The 22,858-nt window shown below is 44.1% G+C and overlaps 1 protein-coding gene across 1 annotated transcript; it reads right to left on the reverse strand.

The window, feature by feature from the left end:
• Positions 1-162: 162 nt before the first annotated feature.
• RETREG3 (reticulophagy regulator family member 3) lies at positions 163-22,740 on the reverse strand. The gene is made up of 9 exons (XM_003996897.6): positions 22,378-22,740; positions 8,513-8,619; positions 6,722-6,752; positions 5,659-5,785; positions 4,901-4,985; positions 3,950-4,087; positions 2,863-2,945; positions 2,115-2,247; positions 163-1,699 (listed from the first exon to the last, which is right to left on the reverse strand). The coding sequence occupies exons 1-9, from the start codon at positions 22,614-22,616 to the stop codon at positions 1,242-1,244; spliced, it is 1,401 nt and encodes a 466-aa protein (XP_003996946.1). The 5' UTR covers positions 22,617-22,740; the 3' UTR covers positions 163-1,241.
• Positions 22,741-22,858: the final 118 nt, after the last annotated feature.

The raw sequence follows: 22,858 nt of genomic DNA on the forward strand, positions 1-22,858 counted from the left end.
GCTCTGTCCAACATCCCTTGCCCAGGTATGGGAGTGTTGGGGGAGTGGTCCCTGAGGATCAGCAAAGGGTTAATGCAGAGGGCAAGAGGACAGAAGAGTTTGGCCTGAGCTCTGATTGGGGAAGCAGAGAGAGGCTGTAGTCTGGCACAGGTCTAGAATTGCCATTTTTAGTCTTTCTCTAGCATGACAGTAGAACAGATACCCCTTAGAGGGGTTTCTGACTACAGACACATTCTTGCTAACTGGGCTCATCCTTAAAAGAGGCCCTGCCAAGTGGGAAGCAACTGAAAATAAAACTATTAAAGGAACTGAATCGGGAGTAAGAAGAGCTGGTGCAAGAAGAGCTGGTGGCTCCTGGGGTGAATGCCAATGAGCCATTTGTAAAGTGCTACTTTGACACCCCCCATGCAATTATTGCTTCTCCAAAGGAGGAGCAGGGGAAGGAACGGGAACATGGAAATGGATATGGTATGGTATTGCTTTGCTCGTTGCTCAGGCTGATGGTCAAATGGAGCCAGGGGTTAGCAGCACCAAAAATAACCAGGCAGCTTCAGAAGATTCCATGAGACCATGAGATATAGAGGCACCCGCCCTCTCAGCCAGCTGACCCCACAGCCCAAGGTAATGTTGAAGAGGCCGACCCTCACATCATGTTCACATTTCCTAAATTTCACAAGCACTACTTTGGAGCACTGGAGGTTAAGCCTCAAGAAATGAGGATGGGCTGGGGCAGAGGGAGCAGGCCTGCTCTGCAGAACCAAAAAATTTGCTTAGAAAAAGACAAATCAAATCATGGCTTAGCAAAAGAGGATGGCAATGTAACTCTTCCAGCTGCTGCCTGACTTGGAGCTCCAGGGAGGAGATGGAGGGAGGAAGGAAGGAAAGGGTGGCTTCTATCACTGAGGGCCCCCGAGCACCCATACCTAGAAGCAAACAGCAGCACCCCCTCAAAGGGGAACCAATACCCCTGATTACGTTGTTCCCCAAAAGTACCATTCTGATGGAGAAGCCTCCCCTGGGGGAGCACTCTCACTGCAGTGATTGAGCTCAGAAATGGGCGTCCAGCTGGTAGCCGGGGAGCGAGTATCCTCTCTCAGCAGGCCTGAGCTTCAGCCAGGCCACCAAGCATACATATAGAATTCAGTGGATGGGACCTGGGTTCTTCCCTTGCCCCTTCACCTTAAGTGGGATAGGGAGAAAAAAAACCTAAACCACAGTGACCCCCAAAAGGAGTCTCTGCCTCAGTGGCTCCTGGAACTGGCAGGGTCCAGCTGATTCAGCTCTGACTGGTCCAGAAGTTCAAAGTCATCCCCCTCAGCATCAGTGTCCAGGTCTGAACTAGGGGCCCGAAGGAAGCCTCTTGTTGCTCTCCGGGGAGGTGGGCCAGAAGGGCCTGGCTGGGAGGCCCCTGACAGGGCCAGGTGAATCATCCCCTGGGAGACCAGGCTGGCAAGGTTGCTGGTGAGGTTGGATCCTGCAGGCAGGGCACCAAGCAGGAGCTCCGGCAGTACAGCCTCGTCCTGGCTGGCAGGAGGGTTCTGGAGCTCCTCAGCTCCTGGTGGGGAACGGTACATCAAGCTGGGCATCCCAATGCTGGTATCGTCCTCATCATCCAGGCCAGCAGGATCCACATTAATGGAAGGGAAGTCTGGAAGGTCTCTGGCAAAGGATTCTTCTGGATCACTGTGACCATCTAGGTCTGGGAGAACAGAGGGGTGTCTGAGACATGGCAACAACCTGGCACTCCTGTGCCCCAGCCCCACAAAGTCAGCCCCATGTAACCCGATTTTTCTACCCTGTATTTCTCAGGGTGAAGCAAAACCTATAGCACTGGTTGGCCTTTCCCCTCCACTTACAGACTGCTATGATCTCTACTGACCAAAGAACTCCCTCCCCTTCCTCCAGTATGCTCCATATGAGCCTAGAAACCTGAGGCTACTAAGGGAGGATTTCAAGGAGAGCAGCAGTACCATTCTGGCTGTAGCCATTTGCCAAAGCTGTTCTGCCACCTGATCCACACCTCAGAGAGGAGGGGGCAGTATCCCCTTCTGCCCAGGGAAGCTAAGTGGCAACAGTCAGAGTCATTATCAACTTGGGTCCAAGGTTCCCCTCACCTTCAGAGCCTTCTGTTAGAGGTGTCTGGCCCCGTGAAAGATTGAATGTGCCATTGTCTGTACAGGAGACCTCAGCATCCGAGTGCTCGGAGTCTGTGATGGCCAATTCCCTGGCAACAGTAGAATCATCCAGCTTAGGAAAGAAAAGACCAACAAGCCTGAAGAGAGAATGCCATTAGGAAAAGGTGCAGTTCCCCAGTTATAGCTCTACTAATTAGCCAGCCCTAAAGGCTACCCTAAAGCCAGCAGTGCAATCAGGCACAATAGGGACTTCAGGCAATATCTTTACCCCTTTTAGGCTGCTCCCCCAAGGAAAACACCCTTATTTATCAATCTTGAGCGTAAGAAGGAAAGTAGTGTGGGGAGCCAACCAGCCACTTACTCTTAAGCAAATAACTGATCCAGAGATAACTTTTCACAGGTGGCCAGGAAGATACATTGCCCAACACAAGGTGGGCTGGGCTGTTTAAAAGATGATCACGCCAGTTCCAGAAGTTCTGCCATGATGGTAGGGGTTAAAAGGAGACACGGAAGAGGGTGTGCTGGTCACCAGGCTCAAACTAGGATCTATGCACACAGTCCCAATAGAACACTAGCTTCTCTCCTCACTGTTCTTTGGGGCAAGGGGAGGGTGGGGCCTTGAAGCACCCATAATGAACTTGAAAACCTAGTCACTGCCTAAACATGAGCTGCCATACAGTTAAAGGGGGCTAACTGGCCAGTGGTGCGCCTTCCACACCCAAGATACCTGAGGACAGAAAGCAGCAAGCTCCTCTTCGCTGTCACTGTGGTTGTCCATTGCACGCTCTGGGTGTAGAGCTCTGCGGCGCACTATGTGGAAAGAGCAGAAGGCCTTGATGCCTTCCCTTAAGAGGAAACCCCCACCCGCCCTGGACTTCAAAGACATAAAATCAGAACAGAACAGAATGAATCCTCTGAATATATCCTGAAGCCCCCATCACAATGCCTGAGGGTGGGGGTTGCTGAGCCTAAGTAACAAGGTAAGCTGATAACTGGGGAGAGAAAGATCTCTCTTCCATTGCCTCTCCTCCACCAGCCCCTCCACACTTTTGTTCTGATCAGATGATCAAGAAGTCGCAGGATCAGCTAGGGGCAGACAGGATGTCAAGGTGGAAAGTGGAGGCTGTCATAGAGAGGGCAAAGGGAGATGCTCCACCTTGGTTAAATTAGGCTTTTGAGGACTGATACCATTTAGCTGGCTGTGCCAGGGGGTGTTGGGCCTTGATGACCTTGTGTGTGCAGGGCTCTCTGAAGGCTAGGGCTTAATGAAATATCTAACCTGACCAGCCCACAGGAGGGAGGAAAAAGTTCACGGAACTGTCATTCATGTGTTGGAGGATCTTGGATCTTCTGGCTTCTCAGGCAGCATGAATCACCTTTGGAAAGCAGCTTTCAGTAGTAAAAAGAGGCCTGGCTTAGAGGTTGCCATTTACTAACTGTGAAGTTCAATTTCTTTTCTCAAGGTTGTCAAGGTTAAATAAGACATGTATGCAGAGCTGCCAGCACAGTGCTCGGGCACAGGGAAAGTACTTCCTAAAAAGCAACAAACACTAGGGATACCTTCGCTGTCTGACTTTTAGTCAATTTGGAAGAGCCTTCCCCAGATTTGTTTAAAATGGGAGTGTCCAGAATTCTAAGTGGGAAAATTGGTAAGCCCGCACAGACTTCCCGGAATAAAATATTACTTTTACCTACCACCACCCCCTACACACCAACCACACCTCACTCACTTCTCCAACTTCTGAGGACTCACAGCCTTCTCCTTGTCTTCCCCAAATTGCCCAAGTGGAAAGAAGCCTCCCCTTGACACTTACATTGTCTCTCTCTCTGCTTCGACATCATGTAGCCACGGACACTGAAATCTAGCCGCTGCAGAGCTGGCTTCAGCCGTACATATGCTCGATCCCACAGTCGGTGGTACACAGCAAGGGGCCACATCATGACAGTGACAACTGAGAGAAGGAGTGGGAAACAGCGGCAAGGTGGAGAAGGGGCTGTACGGAACAGTCCTTACTGTCCTTCTGTCACTGTGCCCTCTGGACACTCAGTGGGAAACAGTTCTGTTTCATTCTGCTGGTCATCCATCTTTACTAGGCTCCCCCACTACATGAGGGGGTTTGGGGGGGCAGAGACTTCTGCAGCCACCTACGTGGCTGTGCACAGCAGAGTGTGCTGCCGATACATTAAGAACAGAACCAGGCAGTGTGGTCACATGCATACAGGTGTCACTGAGCCATACAAAAGGCTAACTGGTAACAATGCCTCAGAAACTAGACACCAAATCATGTGAGCTTCTGGCCACAACCATAACTACTCAGTTCTTCCAGCCCCACACAGAGTTCAGGCCAACAGGAAGTAACTAAATTTAAAAAACTGTGCTCCAGAAGAAAAAAAAGTGCTCCAGAATAAGCAGAATCTAGTAGAGAAACCTCTAAGAATTGTGTTCTGCTATTACACAGTATTCGGACTCTAAAAATTTCCTCCTAAATAGGAACAGACAGTCTTTATAGTTGGTAATACAACATAGGTTAGTGAACCCTCAATGATTTCTAAAGCTGACTTAGTAAGAAAAGCACTTTATGTGTGGGGAGCCTGTTATAGATAAGAAGAAAGATACTTTCATGACACCAAACAGGTTATGAAAATATAAAAAGATCATTTCCTGGAGAACCAAAATATAAAAGTCCTCTTTCTAGACCTAGAGTTAGCTGTGGCTGGAAAAGCTAGCAGGGTAAGCTCAGGGGAAGGTTATGTGCCATACTTACGTATTAAGTAGGACAGCAAGAGCCCAGGGATGTAGCGGCCCAAAACGGCCAAGAAGGTCAGTATCCCACAGCTCAGCAAGCAGAACTGGAGGAGTCAGGAAACAGTATTAAGTTTCTGTTACATGGAGGGAGACTGAGGTGGGGACAGGGGATAGGTGGAGATGTGATTAAAATGATTCTTTATGACCTATGAGTGGGCATGTCAGAATCACAGCTGTGTCTAGCCACTGTTGCATCCCACAGTGATTACGTCTGGGATGGAAAGGAGGATGTCCATTCTATTCAAACTCCTTTTCCGTGGCTAACCCAACAGGGCTGCACCTTTCCTGCTAGGAAATTGGTCTGCATGGGCTTAGCCAAAAATTCTCTCTGAAAGCAAGTGTTGGTGGTGGGGTTTTTTTAATTTAAAAAAAAAAAAAAAAAAAAAAAAAAGAAGGTAAAAAATTAAAAAACCCAACAACCTACCACATGTTTACTATGACACAAAACGCACACAAGCAAGCTTTCTTTGCCATCTTGGGGCTCAATCTAAGGAAGATGGCTCAATCTAAGAGGCAAGCACCCAAAGAAGGAATCGTCAAGCTCTTCCCCTAGTCCTAGTGGCTGGTCAGAAACCCCTTCCTACAACTTCCCTTGGTCTCCACAATCATCGGGGTCTTTCCTCTCTTGAATGAGGATACGCCATCACAGGACTGTCTCAGTTTAGCATGAACTGAACTGAGAAGCCAGAAATGAAAGTGAAATGGGAAGAGTCTTACCTTGCCTGGGTTTTGCTTTTTGAAAAGCAAAAGATTCCTTATGAAAATGGTCCCACTAACCCAGACTTCAGCTACGTGGTGGCAGAGCTCGGGCACGCTGAGCAACCGAGGGTGCACAAAGCCCCAGCTATAGGAGAGAGAAGGGGGAGCTGTGAAAGGAGGGTGTTGAGGGATTCCCCCCTCCGCCCCATCTTGCTGTGTAGGCAGCCGATGCTTCTAGGTTTCAATTGGAGCTGGGGAGTGGCTAGTCCTAGGTGCTCTGGAAGTGAAGTGGGACTTTCTTCTTGTCTCACAGGTTGAAACTTGAATTTAGAGACTAGGAGGGCACGCTTGTTCCGACAGCTCCACCCTGTGAGCAAGCGGCCCAATCCACGTGTATAAACCTGCCACCAGCTCCAAGGCCCTTTGTGCTTAGAAACATCTTCCCTGCACTGGGACCATTGCAATTCACTGTGATTGCAATTCAGGGATAAAAGTAAAGCACAGTCTGACACTGCTGCTGCTGAGGGGAGGCAATGGTGCATGTGTCCATCAGAGAGAAAACAAACAAAGCGAAAGCAAAATAAACCATAGCAGAGGAAATTCCTTGGATCAAACATATGGGATGAATGAACTGAGAAATGAAAGCAGGAGCTGTAAGACATAAGAGGAATCTTTGGCTTGCTGATGCCTGGAACCAATGTGTTTTCTGACCAGGAACTTTAAAAAGCCACAGGTCACAGAAAACACTAAATGACCTGGTATAAAAGCCAGGAGACAAATGAAGTAAGTTGCCTCGAAGTTTTCACAGTAGGGCTAAAAAATGCAGCTAATTTCCTGGCATGTTAGATTACAGGGCACTACAACACTTCTTTTTCAAAACTTTTCTTAATAGCAGAGGACACTAGCCATCTCAACATATTGCTGCCTGAATTTTAGATTTGTTAAAATGATTATGCGGAACAGACTAGGTTCTCAGCTTATACTCTGTATCCATAACATGGGGTTAACAACATGGAACCAGAATATTACAACAAGAGAATCAATCAGAGCAACGAAAAGGGATTTAATTAGTGTTCCATACCTCTCATTGTCTAATGCGTCGGGTCTTGGCACTACAATATTAAAACAAACACCAGCATTAGTTGGTAGGGAAAACTAAACATAAAAATGTTAGGCTGTTGGTCTGACAGCTCAAGTTTTAATAGGTTTGAGGAAAAGAAAATGCTAATAGCCAATAAAAAGGAGACACTATGTTACACTGACAGAGTTAGGGAACTGCAGACACGGGGATGATGGCTGATGCCTGCTCATTTCTCCAGTGGGCGGGTGAGGGGATCCAAATGGAGCATCAGGACCCCTTCTACTTTCTACAACTGAGAATCAAGGTACACATGAAAAATGACCCGTCCCACCCCTCAAGTGCGTCTTGGTTGTTCATACATATCAAGGTGCACCAGGTTACTGAGGCGGGTTATATTTACTCCAACCCTAAAATCTGTCTTTTCTCTTTAAAAAGAGACCTATTAACTACAGTGAACGATGTCAAGTCTTTTGACGTTCACAAGCCATAAAACAGGTGAATGAACTACATGACTCCTTAAAGTCTCTGCAAAATAGGATGGGAATGTATTTAAAAGCTGTATACTTTGGTGTAAATATCCTGCCAACACTTCAAAATTAACATGTCCAAAACCTACATCAATTTTCCTCGCTCTCAACCCCCACCCCAATGGACTCCCCTGCCTGCTGCTACTGTATACGCTGACCATAACCCCATTCTCCTATTCTCCTAGCTTTGAACTCCCGCAGCTGGCTTTTATCCCTTAATTCTTCTAACCCCCTATTTACCAGTCTTAATGTGTCTTCCTACTTCTCAGCTCTTGAAGCCACCCATCAATTGTTTCCATGAATACTTCTCTGACTACTTCTCACACATACTGCCATAGTTTCCTATCAGGTCTCTCTCCTTCCTCATTTTCTTCTCTGTGAGCTTGCAAAATGCTATCAAATTAAGCTTTAATATCACTTCAGCATATAAGCTTTAATAAAACAATGTTCAATGACCACCCACTAGCTATAGGATAAAGTCTAAACTTCTAGGCCTAACTCAAAAGGCTTGTAAAATCTAATCTCAACATGTTTTCAGTTTTATTTCCTAGTACTCCTTCAGTGACCTCTTCATTAGGGTGAAAGTGACCAATTCCCTGCTCTCAGAGATGCTTTGCAGCTTCTGGTTTCTCAGACTAATCAAGCTACTGGCCCCTCTAGAAACACACTTTTATATTCAACTGTTCAAATCTCTTGCTTCATTCAAGGCCTGAGCAAGGGCCAAAATACATAATAAACATACCGATCACATACTGCACCGTGACATATTTGGTACTGTGTTACAACTGTCATTTCATTTGTCTTCTGTTTATGTATGTACAATCTTTGAGAAAAGGAATCATGTCTTAGAGTACTATATAGAAGTCACAACACTTAGCTTACTGCTTTATAAATAAACAAGTTAAAAGAAATCCCTGAGAGGCAAACTGATACCGCCTCAGTAAAGATGTAGTATGCAATGAGAATCTTTTTTTTTTTTTTTAACTTGAGGACTACTTACTCCTCAGACCAATAATGAAGGCTAGAACATCTCAGGTGGTGGGTACAGGTCTCCTGAGCTTAGTAACAATGGGAAGGGTGGAGCACAGCTCCACCAAACTACAGAAGGAGCACCAGCCCTTCAAGTGTCTCCTAAAGCAAATAATTCAGGCATCAAAAGGTATTCCCAGTTCTATATACTCCCCCATAAACCCCCCAAAATAAGGTAAAAATTAAATGAAAGATCATTTCCAGTTCAGATTGTTCTAAATGCTATCGAACTCACCTTTTATTTCAGGCCAGATTTTGTTCTTCCATTGATCTATACACACAATGATCATTGAGCTGAACGCAAGTAAAAATACAAGACGAAGGGATGTCAGTGCAAAGAACCTATAGAGAAGGAAAAACAAGATTATTATCTAATTAAGCTACTTTCAGAAAGGACCATATGTATACTTCAGAATCTAGTAAGTAGACTTAAATCCTAGTTATATAGCTTGGGAAAATCACTTAAACTTTCTGAACATCAGCTATTTTACCTATGTGGCAGAGGTAATAATTTGCTTCTGTAAAGGCAGAGGACTAAGTCAAATAACCTCTTAAAGCTCCTTCCAACTTATAAGTCTGTGATTCCATTAATTTCAGGGAGAAGAAATTCATTCCTGATAACAAGTTATTATAAGGATGAAAGCAAACACCTTTCTACCAGATTAGACCCTAGTGTAGGGCAACAAACTGATGTATTAAGAAGCATATAATTCAATTAGATATTCTTTTACAGACGGAGGAACTGAGGCCCAAAAAAGTAAAATGATTTGGTCAAGGTCACACAGAAAGTTAGCAATGAAGCTACATCTCAAGAGCCAGTTCTTCAAAATTAACACTAATACTTCTTAAACATTTCCTTAAAATTGAAGAGAGAACACTTCTTGATTGATTTCATGAGACCACATTACTCTAATACCAAAGCCAAAGACACTGCAAGAAAACTACAGACCGAGATCTCTTATGAACACACATGCAAAAATCCTCAATGAAATACTAGCAAACTGAATTTGGCAGCATATTAAAAAGATTATATACCATAACCAATTCCTGAGATTTATTTCAGGAATACAAGGGTGGTTCAACACATAAAAATCAATAAATATAATATATCATATTAACAGGATGAAGGAAAAGTTCTTTCTTATTTGAAGGAATCAACCACAAATAGATATTTATGAAAAATCTGGGAAATCTTAACACCTACAGCACACCTGAAGATATTAAGGAATTGTTAATTTTTTAGATGTGATAACGTTATGGAAAATAGGTTTTTAAAGAGTCCCTATTTCTTAAAGATACATACTAAAATATTTATGAACACAATGATGTGATATCTGGGATTTATGTCAAAATAATATAGGTTGGCAAGGAAAAGGGTGTAAAAGAAGAAGAACCAAGATTCACCATGCACTGATAAATGCTAACATTTAAAATCTTTCAGGGGCGCCTGGGTGGCTCAGTCAGTTAAGTGTCTGACTTCAGCTCACATCATGATCTCATGGCTCTTGAGTTCGAGCCCCGCGTCAGGCGGTGCTGACAGCTCAGATCCTGGAACCTGCTTTGGATTCTGTGTCTCCGTGTCTCCCCGCCCCCCCCCCCCGCCCCCGCTCTCTGCCCCTCCCCTGCTCACACACTCTCTCTCTCAAAAATAAACACTAAAATTTTTTTTTAATCTTTCATAAGATATTTAATAAAAAAAAATTAGTTCTAGGAGTGTTTCTATACCCCAGCATAAGGCCTCTAAAGCAGTGCCTTTCAGTGTCTGTAGTCCAGTGCTGGCCCACAAACTGATTCTGGCAGTCTGTGAGGAAGTAAGTACAAAATTTAAAGTAAGCATTTACAGGGGCACCTGGGTGGCTCAGTTGGTTGAGCGTCCGACTTCGGCCAGGTCATAATCTCATGATTCACGGGTTCAAGCCCCACATTGGGCTCTGTGCTGACAGCTCAGAGGCGGGTGCCGGGAGCTGGGAGCCAGCTTCAGATTCTGTGTCTCCCTTGCTTTCTGCCCCTCCCCTACTCATGCTCTGTCTCTCTCTCTCTCTCAAAAAATGAATAAACATTAAAAAAAATTTTTTTTAATAAAGTAAGCATTTAGAAATTTTTATAGAAGTTTGACCAAGTAATTTGGAATCTAAGAATACCTTTGGGTTTATATTTTCTGTCCCTTTTTTAAACTTAATTTTTCTAGTAACTGATTTGTATTGTACTTTACAAAAGTAATGATTTGCCACACATCAGGGAAGACACCACCACTAGCCCTCACCACAGATGGTTTGAGAAACCATTCAGTTTTGTTTTTTTTTTTTTTAATTTTTAAGTTTATTTATTTCTCTCAGAGAGAGAGAGAGCGAGAGAGAGAGGAGAGTGAGAGCGAGCATGGGTGGGGGAGACGCAGACAGTGAGAGAGGGAGACACAGAATCTGAAGCAGGCTCCAGGCTCTGAGCTGTCAGCACAGAGCCCGATGCAGGGCTCAAACTCACAGACCATGAGATCACGACCTGAGCCGAAGTCAGATGCTCAACCGACTGAGCCACCCAGGCGCCCCTAAACCATTCAGTTTCAAGAGGGAAGCTGAATGCATTGGAGAGATGGTTCGGCAGGGCAGTAAGACATGGCTTTTAAAGTCAGACTGGTTGGAGTCCAATTCTCTCAACACCCGCTTAATCCTGTGACCTTGAATAAACAAGCTTAACCTCTTTAAGCCTTGGTTTCTTCATCTGTATGTAATGGTAACAATAACAAAACATGCAGGATTGTTTGTAGGTAATAGAAACAACATACTTAATTGCCTATAAAAATACCATACTTGATCTTGCTAAAAAGAAGAAAACACAAGGCACCAAATACATGCCAAACACATTGCTCTATTCAATTTTACAACGTAGCAGTGTTATTAGCTTTATAACAACTGATCAAACAAGGGTTAGGATGACCAAGGTTTGGTTATAAATGAGCTCTTTTCTTCTCAACTCAACACAAGACCTCATGACTTGACATAATCACAGGATATTAAGAATATAATCCTTATATTTAAAGAAAAAATAGCTTTATCTTGTGTGTATCTATGAATACCTATACATACGCAGGGATTGGCAGAGGAACTTTTTGTCTCTAGACATTTTTGTACTTGTATTCAACAAACGTGAATCCACGTTACGTACTTTTTAAAACTATACAAATAATGAAGGATGGGAGGAACCAAGAACTGAAAAATCCAGACACCAATGATAACCTATTCCGATTTTTCTACCCCACCACTTAAAGGACACTGTAATTATATATGAGATTAAAGAATGAAAGCAGCTTAACAAAAATAAGCCTCTGGAGCTGCCCCAGGTCATTAATCTTTTCTCCAAAGCCAGTTCATCACCCCGGCAGGCAAAGTTAACAAGGCCAAGGATAAGGGCTCTAGAACTTCTTGCTCCCCGGTCCTGCTGCTTCTATATGCCAGCATAGGAGGAAATGGCATGACCACTATTTTCTCCAGAGTTCTTGAAAGGGCTCCCTGGGAAGGCAATTTTCAGACTGTCTACAATCTCCACTTCCCAGATCATAATTACTAACACAAATATAAATTGTGGTAGGGATAGGATATTAAGCTCTCCTAAGGCAGGCCGGTTTTCCAAAAATGATGGCAGTAAAAATACTGTTTCTCCAAGACCTGAACTATTTTAGTAGCCTGTTATAGTGCCCACCTATGCTTCAACTCAATCCAACAAACGTGTACTGAATGCCCATTTTATGTGGAGGCCTTGAGGTAAGCAGCCCAGTTACAGAAAACAGTAAGACATGAACCTTACTCTCAAATGTATTTATGTGTCTATGTGTGCTTGTAATATGACAAGATAACAATAACAAAGAAGAGGACATTTAAGCTGGGATTTAAAAGATAACTGGTAAAGGGGTGCATAGGTGGCTCAGTCAGTTAAGCATCCTTTGACTTCTGCTCAGGTCATAATCTCATGGCTTGTGAGTTCGATCCCCCTGTCAGGCTCTGTGCTGACAGCTCAGAGCCTGAAGCCTGCTTGGGATTCTGTCTCTGTCTCTCTCTGCCCCTCCCCAGCTCACGCTCTGTCTCTGTCTCTCTCTCTCTCACATATAAATAAACATTTAAAAAAATTTTTTTAAGATAATTGGTAAGAATGGGGTACCTAGCTGGCTCACTTGGTGGAGTGTGTGACTCTTGATCTCAGGTTGTGTGTTGGAGCCCCACACTGGGTGTAGCGATTACTTAAAAAATAAAATATTTAAAGAAAAAAAAGGTAAGTGGTAAAAAAACAGGGCAAAAGGATGTGGGGAAGGAAAGGACATTCAGATAGGGACAACAGCCAGCTGGCATGACATATTTAAGGAACAACAAGCTGTTTCATATAACTGAAACACATAGAATACAAGGAGGGGATGAATATGGGGAGACAGGCAAAAGTCAGATCATGAAGAGCCTTTTATGACAAGCATATTGATTTTATCCTGTAGATAAAGGTGAAACAGTAACGAGTTTTACAAAAAGTTTTTTTATTTTTTGGGTCATGAAGGCTAAAACTGTGAACATCTTTTTTTCCCCCTTAATTTTTTTAATGTTTATTTATGAGAGAAGGGAGGTGAGGCAGAGAGAGAGAGGGAGAGAGAGAATCCCAAGCAAGCTCTGCACTGTCAGCACAGAGCCCATGAGATCACGACGACCTGAGCCAACGTCAAGAGTTGGATGCTTAACTGACTCAACCACCCAGGCACCCCAAACATCTTTCTCCACAAGATTAATCCTGACCCATAAATTAATTTCAGGACCAGATTTATCTTTTTCTTGAACAAGCCAATGTAGGAACTCAGAAAAAGAAAAGTTTTTCCATGTGGTATAAATAAAATAACATTTCTTGGGAAAATAGTTTCTTCCATACAGATAAAAACTTAATTAATAGGATATATCACCTCAATATACTGCAGTTGACCCCTCCAAGGTAATTAGCATCAATGTTCTCTTAGAAGTCTGACCGTCAAACATAAAATATGGACAAATGTGTGCTTTTTCCCTTCCAGGCCTCAACACTAAATCCCTCAACAAAAAAGGAATATCAATCTCAGATTAGTGTGCTTTGTTTGAAAAGAGTTCAGAAAAGAGTAAGACATGGACCATGTGAAAAGAGGTCACATTAATGCTTATCATTTTACCGATGTAACCCGGAAGCACACCTGTAAGACAACTCTGCAACCATGTGCAAAGACAAAACATAATTGAAGAAAGTATTTTTGAGATCAGTACAGACAAAGGATGGATGAAAAATATGGAGGACTCTCCTGGATTAGTTTAGTCCTGCAATGTCTTTTCATGCACGCCAAAAACTTCATAGGCAGACATAACAGTGTACAAGTTTGATACAACATGTGAAACATTTCTTAGCAACTATAATCAGCATGAGAACTTCCCAACTTAGCAAAAACAACTGCAAATGAAGTCAATTCTGAATATTCACATGTAAATTATTCAATTTGGGGATTGCCCACAGCCCATTACTCCTTGTATCCAATGTGGACTCACAATCTATTCTTTCTTAATGATATGTTTTTTTCTTTTTCATAAAAGCAACCGTGTTTATTGGAAGAAATTTAGAAAATGTGATAGTTATAGAAGAAATTAATAAACACGAGGGGCATCTGGGTGACTCTGTTGGTTAAGCGTCCAACTTCGTCTCAGGTCATGATCTCACGACTAGTGAATTCGAGCCCGTGTCCGGCTCTGTGCTGACAGCTCAGAGCCTGGAGCCTGCTTCAGATTGTGTCTCCCCCGCTCTCTGCCCCTCCCCCACTCACGCTCTCTGTCTCTGTCTCTCTCAAAAATGAATAAATGGGTGCCTGGGTGGCTCAGCCAATTACGCATCCGACTTTGGCCTAGGTTGCAAGTTCATGCCCCGCATCAGGCTCTGTGCTGACAGCGCAGAGACTAGAGCCTGCTTCAGATTCTGTGTCTCCCTCTCTCTCTGCCCCTCTCCAGCTCATGCTCTGTCTCTGTCTCTCAAAAATAAATGTTAAAAAATTTAAAAAAATTTTTTAAATAAACATTTATACATACACACACACACATATGATGAAGTTAGTACACCATCTATGAAAGTCTTACCAAAAAAAAAAAATTTCTTGAACCGGAATCTGATCAATCCTCTAGATCCAACTACCAACTTACAGGAAATACAGAGCACAAGGGGAATATGCATAGGGATACAATAAGTAAAATCCACTCTGCTGCTTTCTTCAACAAATTACAGAGGAAGAAAGATTGAAAGGGAACAAAGAGTAAAAGACATGTAAAAAACAGATCAGTCACAATATGTGGACTTCATCTGGATCCTAACCAAGTTTAAAAAATAATAATATTTCTTTTTTTTTTAAGTTCAAGCCCAAATGTGGGGCTTGAACTCACCACCCTGAGATCAAGAGTCACATGTTCTACGGACGGAGCCAGATAATTTCCCCTAAACACAAGTAATATTTGAAAAAATTGGAAGTTTGAACATTGATTAGAATCATTAACTTTCTACATATAATGGCACTGGTATTTTTTAAAGTATTTTTCAGAGATTTTTCACATTCTGAAATACTTAAGAGATTATATTATAAGACACCTGGGATTGCCTCAAAACAACAAAGGAAGAGGTGAAAAAGAACTGAGGTACAGAAGACACAAAACTGGTCATGAATTGAAAAATTAAAAAAAAAATGTTAACATTTATTCATTTTTGAGATTGAGAGAGGAAGAGCATGAGCAGGGCGGGGACAGAGAGAGAGACACAGAATCTGAAGCAGGCTCCAGGCTCTGAGCTGTCAGCAGACCATGAGAACTCACAGACCATGAGATCATGACCTGAACTGAAGTCAGACTCCCAACCAACTGAGCCACCCAGGTGCCCCGAAAAATTTTAAAACTGAGTAGGTAGTAGTACATAATATTATTCTACTTATGCATGTTTAAATTTTTCCATAACAAAGGTTTTTTTTTGTTTTTTTTTTTAATTTTTTTTTCAACGTTTATTTATTTTTGGGACAGAGAGAGACAGAGCATGAACGGGGGAGGGGCAGAGGGAGAGGGAGACACAGAATCGGAAACAGGCTCCAGGCTCTGAGCCATCAGCCCAGAGCCTGACGCGGGGCTCGAACTCCCGACTGCGAGATCGTGACCTGGCTGAAGGTCGGACGCTTAACCGACTGCGCCACCCAGGCGCCCCTAACAAAGTTTTTTAAAATGACCCGTTATCCACATACATGCCCCAAAATGTGAAGAGGTTATTTTCTTCCATTTATTTTTATTTTATTTTCTTTTAATGTTTATTTATTTTTGAGAGAGAGAGAAGCAGAGTGCGAGTGGGGAAGGAGCAGAGGGAGAGGGAGACACAGAATCTGAAACAGGCTCCAGGCTCTGAGCTGTCAGCACAGAGCTGGATGCGAGGTTCAAACCTGTGAACTGTGAGATCGTGACCTAAGCTGAAGTTGGACGCTTAACCGACTAAGCTACCCAGTGCCCCTATTTTCTTCTATTTAAAAAAAATTCACATATAAAAACTCCATGGAAATATATGTCATATCTGGTTTAAAAACCTCCTTCTTCATTTAACAATACATAGGTGAGTTTTCTTGAATCACCAGAAAAACATCAAAAACGATTATACCATACATACATACAATTAGTCTGTTAAATCTTTCTCTAATTGAACATGTCTCCAATTTTTGATATAAAAAAGTAAAGCTGAGTTATGTATCACTGAGCATGTATTTTTGTCCTTACTTCCATTAACTACTTCAAGTGGAAATACTGGGAAATACTTTTTAAAATTTTTACCTTCTTTTTTTTAAAGTTATTTTTGAGAGAGAGAGAGAGAGAGAGAGAGAGCGAGCAAGAGAGCATGAATGGGGGAGGGGCAGAGAGAGAGGAAGAGAGAGGATCCCAAGCAGACTCCACACTGTCAGGGTAGAGCCCAATGTGGGGCTCAATCTCGCAAACCATGAGATCATGACCTGAGCAGAAATCAAGAGTTGGATGCTTGGGGTGCCTGGGAGGCTCAGTTGGTTAGGCAACTGACTTCAGCTCAGGTCATGATCTCATAGTTTAGGAGTTCGAGCCCCATGTCAGGCTCTGTGCTGACAGCTCAGAGCCTGGAGCCTACTTCAGATTCTGTCTCTCCCTTCTCTCTACCCCTCCCCTGCTCACGCTCTGTGTCTCTCTGTCTCTCAATAATAAGTAAACGTTAAGAAAAAAATTAAAAAAAAAAAAAAAAGAGTTGGATGCTCAATTGACTGAGCCACCCAGGCACCCCTTGACTTTTTTATTTTTTAATAACAGAGTTACTGAGATATTTCGTATACCATAAAATTCACCCTTTTAAATTGTCTAGGTTTTTAAATTTTTTTTTAATGTTTATTTGTATTTGAGAGAGTCAGAGCACAAGCCGGGGAGGGGCAGAGAAACAGGGAGACAGAATCCAAAGCAGGCTCCAGCACAGAGCCCAATGCAGACTCAAACTCCCCAGCCATGAGATCATGACTGGAGCCGAAGTCGGATGCCCAACCGACTGAGCCACCCAGGCGCCCCTAACTCAATGGTTTTTAATATATTCAGAGTTGTGTAATTATCACCATTATCTAATTTAGAACAATTTCATCAACCCAAAAGGCAACCCATACTCGTTAACAATCATTGTCCATTTTCCCCCAGTCCCTGAAAAGACATTAACTTCTTCTTTTTTTTTTTATTTTTTGAGACAGAGTGTGTGTGCACGTGCAAGCAAGCAAGCAGAAGGGCAGAGGGAGAGAGGGGGAGGGGGGAAAGGGAGAGAGAGGAAGAGGGGGAGAGAGGGAGAGGGAGAGAGAGGGAGGGGAGAGAGGGAGGGGAGAGAGGGAGGGGAGAGAGGGGGAGGGGGAAAGGGAGAGAGAGGAAGAGGGGGAGAGAGAGAGAGGGAGAGAAAGGGAGGGGAGAGAAGGGAAGGGAGGAAGGGAGGAGAGAGAGGGGAGAGAGAGGGGAGAGAGAGGGGAGAGAGAGGGGAGAGAGAGGGGAGAGAGAGGGGAGAGAGAGGGGAGAGAGAGGGGAGAGAGAGGGGGAGGGGGGAAGAGAGAGGGAGAGGGAGGGGGGGAAGAGAGAGGGAGAGGGAGGGGGGAAGAGAGAGGGAGAGGGAGGGGGGAAGAGAGAGGGAGAGGGAGGGAGGGAGGGAGGGAGAGGGAGAGGGAGAGGGAGAGGGAGAGGGAGGGAGGGAGAGGGAGGGAGGGGGAGGGGGAGGGGGAGGGGGAAAGGGAGAGAGAGGAAGAGGGGGAGAGAGAGAGAGGGAGAGAAAGGGAGGGGAGAGAAGGGGAGGGAGGGGAGAGAAGGGGAGGGAGGAAGGGAGGAGAGAGGGAGGAGAGAGAGGGGAGAGAGAGGGGAGAGAGAGGGGGATGGGGGAAGAGAGAGGGAGAGGGAGGGGAAGGAGAGGGAGGGGGAGGGAGAGGGAGGGGGGAGGGAGAGGGAGGGAGAGAGAGGGAGAGGGAGTGAGGGAGAGGGAGGGAGGGGGAGGGGGAGGGAGAGGGAGGGGGAGGGGGAGGGGGAGGGAGGGGGAGGGGAGGGAGAGGGAGAGGGAGGGGGAGGGGGAGGGGGAGGGGAGGGGGAGGGGGAGGGGGAGGGAGAGAGACAGAGACAGAGCATAAGCAGGGGAGGGGCAGAAAGAGAGCAAGACACAGAATCCAAAGCAGGCTTCAAGCTCTGAGCTGTCAGCACATGGGACTGAGCGACCCAGATGCCCCTTAGGTGTCTTAATACATGTTGCCTAATTACCTTTCAGAAAGATTATTGAATTTATGTTGCTATCAATCATATACCAGCTTTTACACACTTTCCCCAGAATTAAATACTACCATTAAAAAAATTAAGCAGAAATTAGTAACTCACTGCCATTTACATTCAAATTTTTAATTACTAACGAGAGTGAAATGTTATATATCCATTGATTCATTATTTTCTACTTCTACTTTTTTTCTTTTGTAAACTTTTCACCCCCTTTATTAGGGGTTAAAATTCAATTATCTCTCTGAATAAGAAATATTCCTTGGAAAAACAACCTGGTTTCCAGAAAAATCAAGAGAAATTCCAAAACCAAACAATTTTCTTTGAGGTTAATTACACCACGGATCTTCATAATTAGTACAGGTGAATTAGAGTTTGCTATATCATAAATAAAATAAAGAGCACATGTCTATCTTCAACCAAAGAAGATACTATTTCTGGGTTTCTTTGTCATTACAGAGTAGGCTTGTCTCACTGGCACTTCAGAACAAAGCATCCCATCCTATAGGGACAAAAAGCCCATTATTGTACGGCGCTTGTGGCCATCTGGTTAATGAGCTAGTCACTGGTAAATCAGTATGAAAAAAATTAACCCAACCCACATAATTCAGTGATAGTTGTTGCTTACACAAAACCAGAAATGAAACCAGCTAGTTGCTAAACACCTACTTTATGTTAATGGACAGAAAGCACCCAACCTTAAAATTAGGACAGATAAAAACTAATGGTGGAAGACAGGCAAAACAGCAAGCCAAGGCACCCCTGGGAGTCTCCTTGGCTACCAAAAGCAACAAGAACCCTCCAAAGACCAGCATGAGAAGCATTTGCTCAGTATGTTTCATCTGAAATTTGACGTGTAAATTTTTCTCACAGAACAAATGCCTCTACTTAACTGGGCCCTGCCTTCCATTTCCTGTCCCTATTATTTTCATTCATATTCTAAACTTTTAAATCAGAACTGCTTTAATCGCTACTCGGTCATTTTTGTATTTGGATTCTTTTGGGGGGAGAGAGAACATCTTTATTTTTTTAATCGTGAAAACAATAGATTCCATGATATCCCTAGAAGATGGTATGGTTAACTGAGACAAATCATTGTAAAAGCAGATCTCAACAGGGAATCAGCTTGTGACTGCTCTAAGTCGATATCCTTAATTGAAAGACGGTCTAGAATCCTAGAATGTTAAAGACTGGAAAGAGCTCTGAAACCATCTAGCCCTCCTTGAATCATGTGCCTTTTCATAGAAGGGGAGGGCTTGGAATGCACACACATGTCCAGGGCTCCTTAGCGCTCCCCTGATCTCCTAGATCTGAGTTAAACCAACAGGTTACTTCAACCTGTTTTTTTCTCATCCTGTCAGGAGACACTCTGGCTGACTCCAATATTCTTTCCCAAATCACTCCTTTACAGGTGGTGCTGAGGTTAATGAAAACACAAGCTATTGGAAAGGAAGGCCTGACATTTCTGTTATTATCCTAAAGATAATATGTCAGTAACCAGAAGCAACATAGGCTGAAAGATTTCTGATAGAATCACCATAATTGCTCTGAAACCTGAAGAAAAAATAAAAAAGACTGAAAGCCCTGAAATACTATAGAGGCAAGGCATTTACATCCATTTCTTTTACGCTGTTGTTTTTGTTTTATTAAGATGTAAGAGGGCACATTCACACGTACAGACAAACCTTGACTGAGAATACAGAACACTGAAAATTAAGAGTGACTACCTATCTGAATTTGGATTTTTTGTACTCCTATCCAATCTTCTAATACCTCAAAATGTATAAAACACCACAGTTAATGATGTACCATCATTTAAAACAAGGGAAAAAAATTTCAGACAATTTCTCTGTGACCTGAGCCAATGATCCTCTTACATTTTCTAAACATTTATAATGTCCGAGAACTAAACAGTCAGTCTTTGCCATTCCTAACTGAAATGTCAACACATGTTGACATGTACAACATGATGCTACCAGAATGTCAAGTCTAACTTTCATTTTGAGCCTCAAATTGTCTTCCAAGGAAGCTCATTTCCTAAAACAACAATGCTATGAATTCCAATACCAAACTACCTTAGCCTCTGAGGGTTTAACACTATCAGTCACTCTGTAGCCTTCATGGAGATGAGTCCTCTCTCCATAAAGTATAAGAGTCTCAAGAGTCACACCTTTATTTTGCTATAGCTCTTCCGTACCTAGTAGAGAGTGATGGGAATGTAACAACAGTAACCATGTTCTGGATACTCAGTAGGCAACCTAGCAGGAAATGCCAGAGACAAAGACCAATCGCGACCAAGACTACAAAAAGGGGAGCTGAGTGAGATTCTAAACATAGAATATTAGTAAACTTAAGCAAACACTGTTGGGGGCCAGCAAGTTAAAGTTAACTGTAACATTCAAAGATGTGCCTCAATCACATAGGAGAGCAGCTCCCTATAAATACAGACCTCCACTCCACATTCTACTTCAAAAACCTCTCAAGCAGGGCACCTGGGTGGCTCAGTTGGTTGAGCGTTCTCAGCTCAGGTCTTGATCTAGCCATGAGTTTGAGCCCCGTGTCAGGCTCTGTGCTGACAGCTGGGAGTCTGATTCTAAGTCTCCCTCTCTCTGCCCCTCCCTCACTCACACTTGGTCTCCATCTCTCTAAAAAAATGAATAGATGTTTTTTAAAAAATCTCTCAGGCAAGGGGCATATGGAAAGTCCCCTCCTCAAAAATAACAACATACATGCTGACTCATTTGTATTAATAAACCTTGATGAAGTTTTTATATATTAGCCAATCACACTTGGATACAAACTGGTTTATTAAGGGCCAATTTTTTCCCCCCTAGGAGTACAATCTCAATGTAGGAAATGAAGTTTTGGCTGAATGGTTTGGGGTTAGGAGTTGTGATGGGGGAGGTGGGGGAAAGGAAGAAAACGTCATTTTGGGAAATGCTCCTGATTGAGGTGCTACACTTAAAGATTTCTGCCAAAGAAAGAAAAGGAAGGAAGTAGGTACCTGGGGATCAGAGAAGCACAACCAAAAATAAATGAAGAATGCTGTAGGAAAATTTTATCATCAAGTTTGCTAGAGACTCCGGAAGCAACTAATGCCAGAGACTGCTCTGACACCTCAAACCTGAGTCCCCTTCAAACTGTGAGAGGCTTAACTTAATAGCTGAACCTTGTGTCTATCAATGAATTTGACATTATTTTGCTCCAGTTCACTGAGAATCTTTCAGACAAAGGATAATAAATGTTTTGGTTCTAAAACCAAGAATTTCAGGAAAACGTACTTTTAGCAAAAACACATTTTCTTTGGAAACACATACTTCGTTTCATTTCAGGTTCATCCAGAATAGGTTTATTTCATTCAGCTGTAGAAGCCCCCCTATACTTCAGTTCCCTTGGAATTTGGTGAATAATCCTTTCCTAGTTATGAATAATTCCAAACTATGCTTAGCAGGCCGTATGAAGACCTATGTCCTCTTTAGGGGATGACAACTGAGAAGCAGCAGTTTCATTTTCGCACAGCACGGCACACAGACTCTTAAAGCATATTTATAGTTTCCCTTTTGCAGCTCAGGAAAACTCACACACGCTATTAGGCATCCTCAATCTCCTTGCCTATAAACCGTGCCTAAAGATGTCTAATTCCTTGGAACAGGGAGGAGATGCAATCGTTAAGTGGCTTTGAGACGGGTGAAATTTACCACTATTTCATAACTGTTCTTCAAAAGCTTATAATTTTCTTTCAAGTTGCAGCTCTGGAGGCTCTCATTGACGCTCAGACTTCATAAACTCCCTTGAGCAGGGAAAGGATAACTAACGTGCTAATTCAGATCACTCAAGCTTGTTTTCTTATCACACCTTTGGATCCTTTTGCAAGACCTCACGCCTCACGCCTCTACCCCAATATAACAACTACTAAAATCAAAGCTCCGAGAATGGTCTTCAAACCACATTTGAGCGGACAAGAGACGGGAAGTGATGGCCTTAAGTGACACAGCTTTCCCTAGCCAAAACGAGGCGTCCTCGCTCGCTTCGAGCGGCTCAAGATGTTACCAGAAGCTCCTGCCAGATGTGCGGGGCAAGGGTGCGGGAGCAAGTAAAGCAGGGAAGATAACTGGAAAGCCCTGGGGAGAACTGCGATGCCAAAGCCTGCAGGAGGAATGGACTGGAAGGAGGTGAGGCAAAATTAGGCAGGTACTGGAAGGAGCCAAGGCAGCGAAGAAAACAGGAGAGGCGAGAGGTAGAGCCCTAGAGAAACCTGACGAATTCGCGCCTGGAAGGGTTTCCGAGGGTCCAGTTCTCTCACCAGAAAGCCGCGTTCAGCCCCAGGCACCACAGGGCGCTCCTGGCTGGCCGCTCCCACACCAGGGCTGCCTGCACCCGGCTCAGCAGAGGCTCGTAAGGCCCCAGCACCTCCACCAGGGCCCGCTGCGCCGCCTCAACCTGCTGGTCTCGCTCCCAGGAGCCTGACATAGTGCGGCGACCCCTCAAAGTAGGCCCCGAAGCTGGGCCTGGGGCCGCGGCCACCCCCTCTGCCTCCGCCATCTCCCCCCCGGGAGCCACAACATCCGGGGCCGCGGCCCGTCGGTCACAATAAACACCGACTGCGCAGATGCGCGATTCCGCGGGGGAGGCCTCGTCCCTCCATAGTGCGCCTGCGCACAAGCTCTACCTCACGTCCTCCCAGAGAAGAGAACGCTGCGTCAAAGTACGTCCCCCGCGCCGCGCCGCGGCGCAGAGCCCGACCAGGAGCTGCACACGCGCAGTCTGCTTCACTGAAGCCACAT

This window comes from Felis catus, chromosome E1 (assembly GCF_018350175.1).
Source record: "Felis catus isolate Fca126 chromosome E1, F.catus_Fca126_mat1.0, whole genome shotgun sequence".
In the NCBI taxonomy this organism is placed as follows: domain Eukaryota; kingdom Metazoa; phylum Chordata; class Mammalia; order Carnivora; family Felidae; genus Felis; species Felis catus.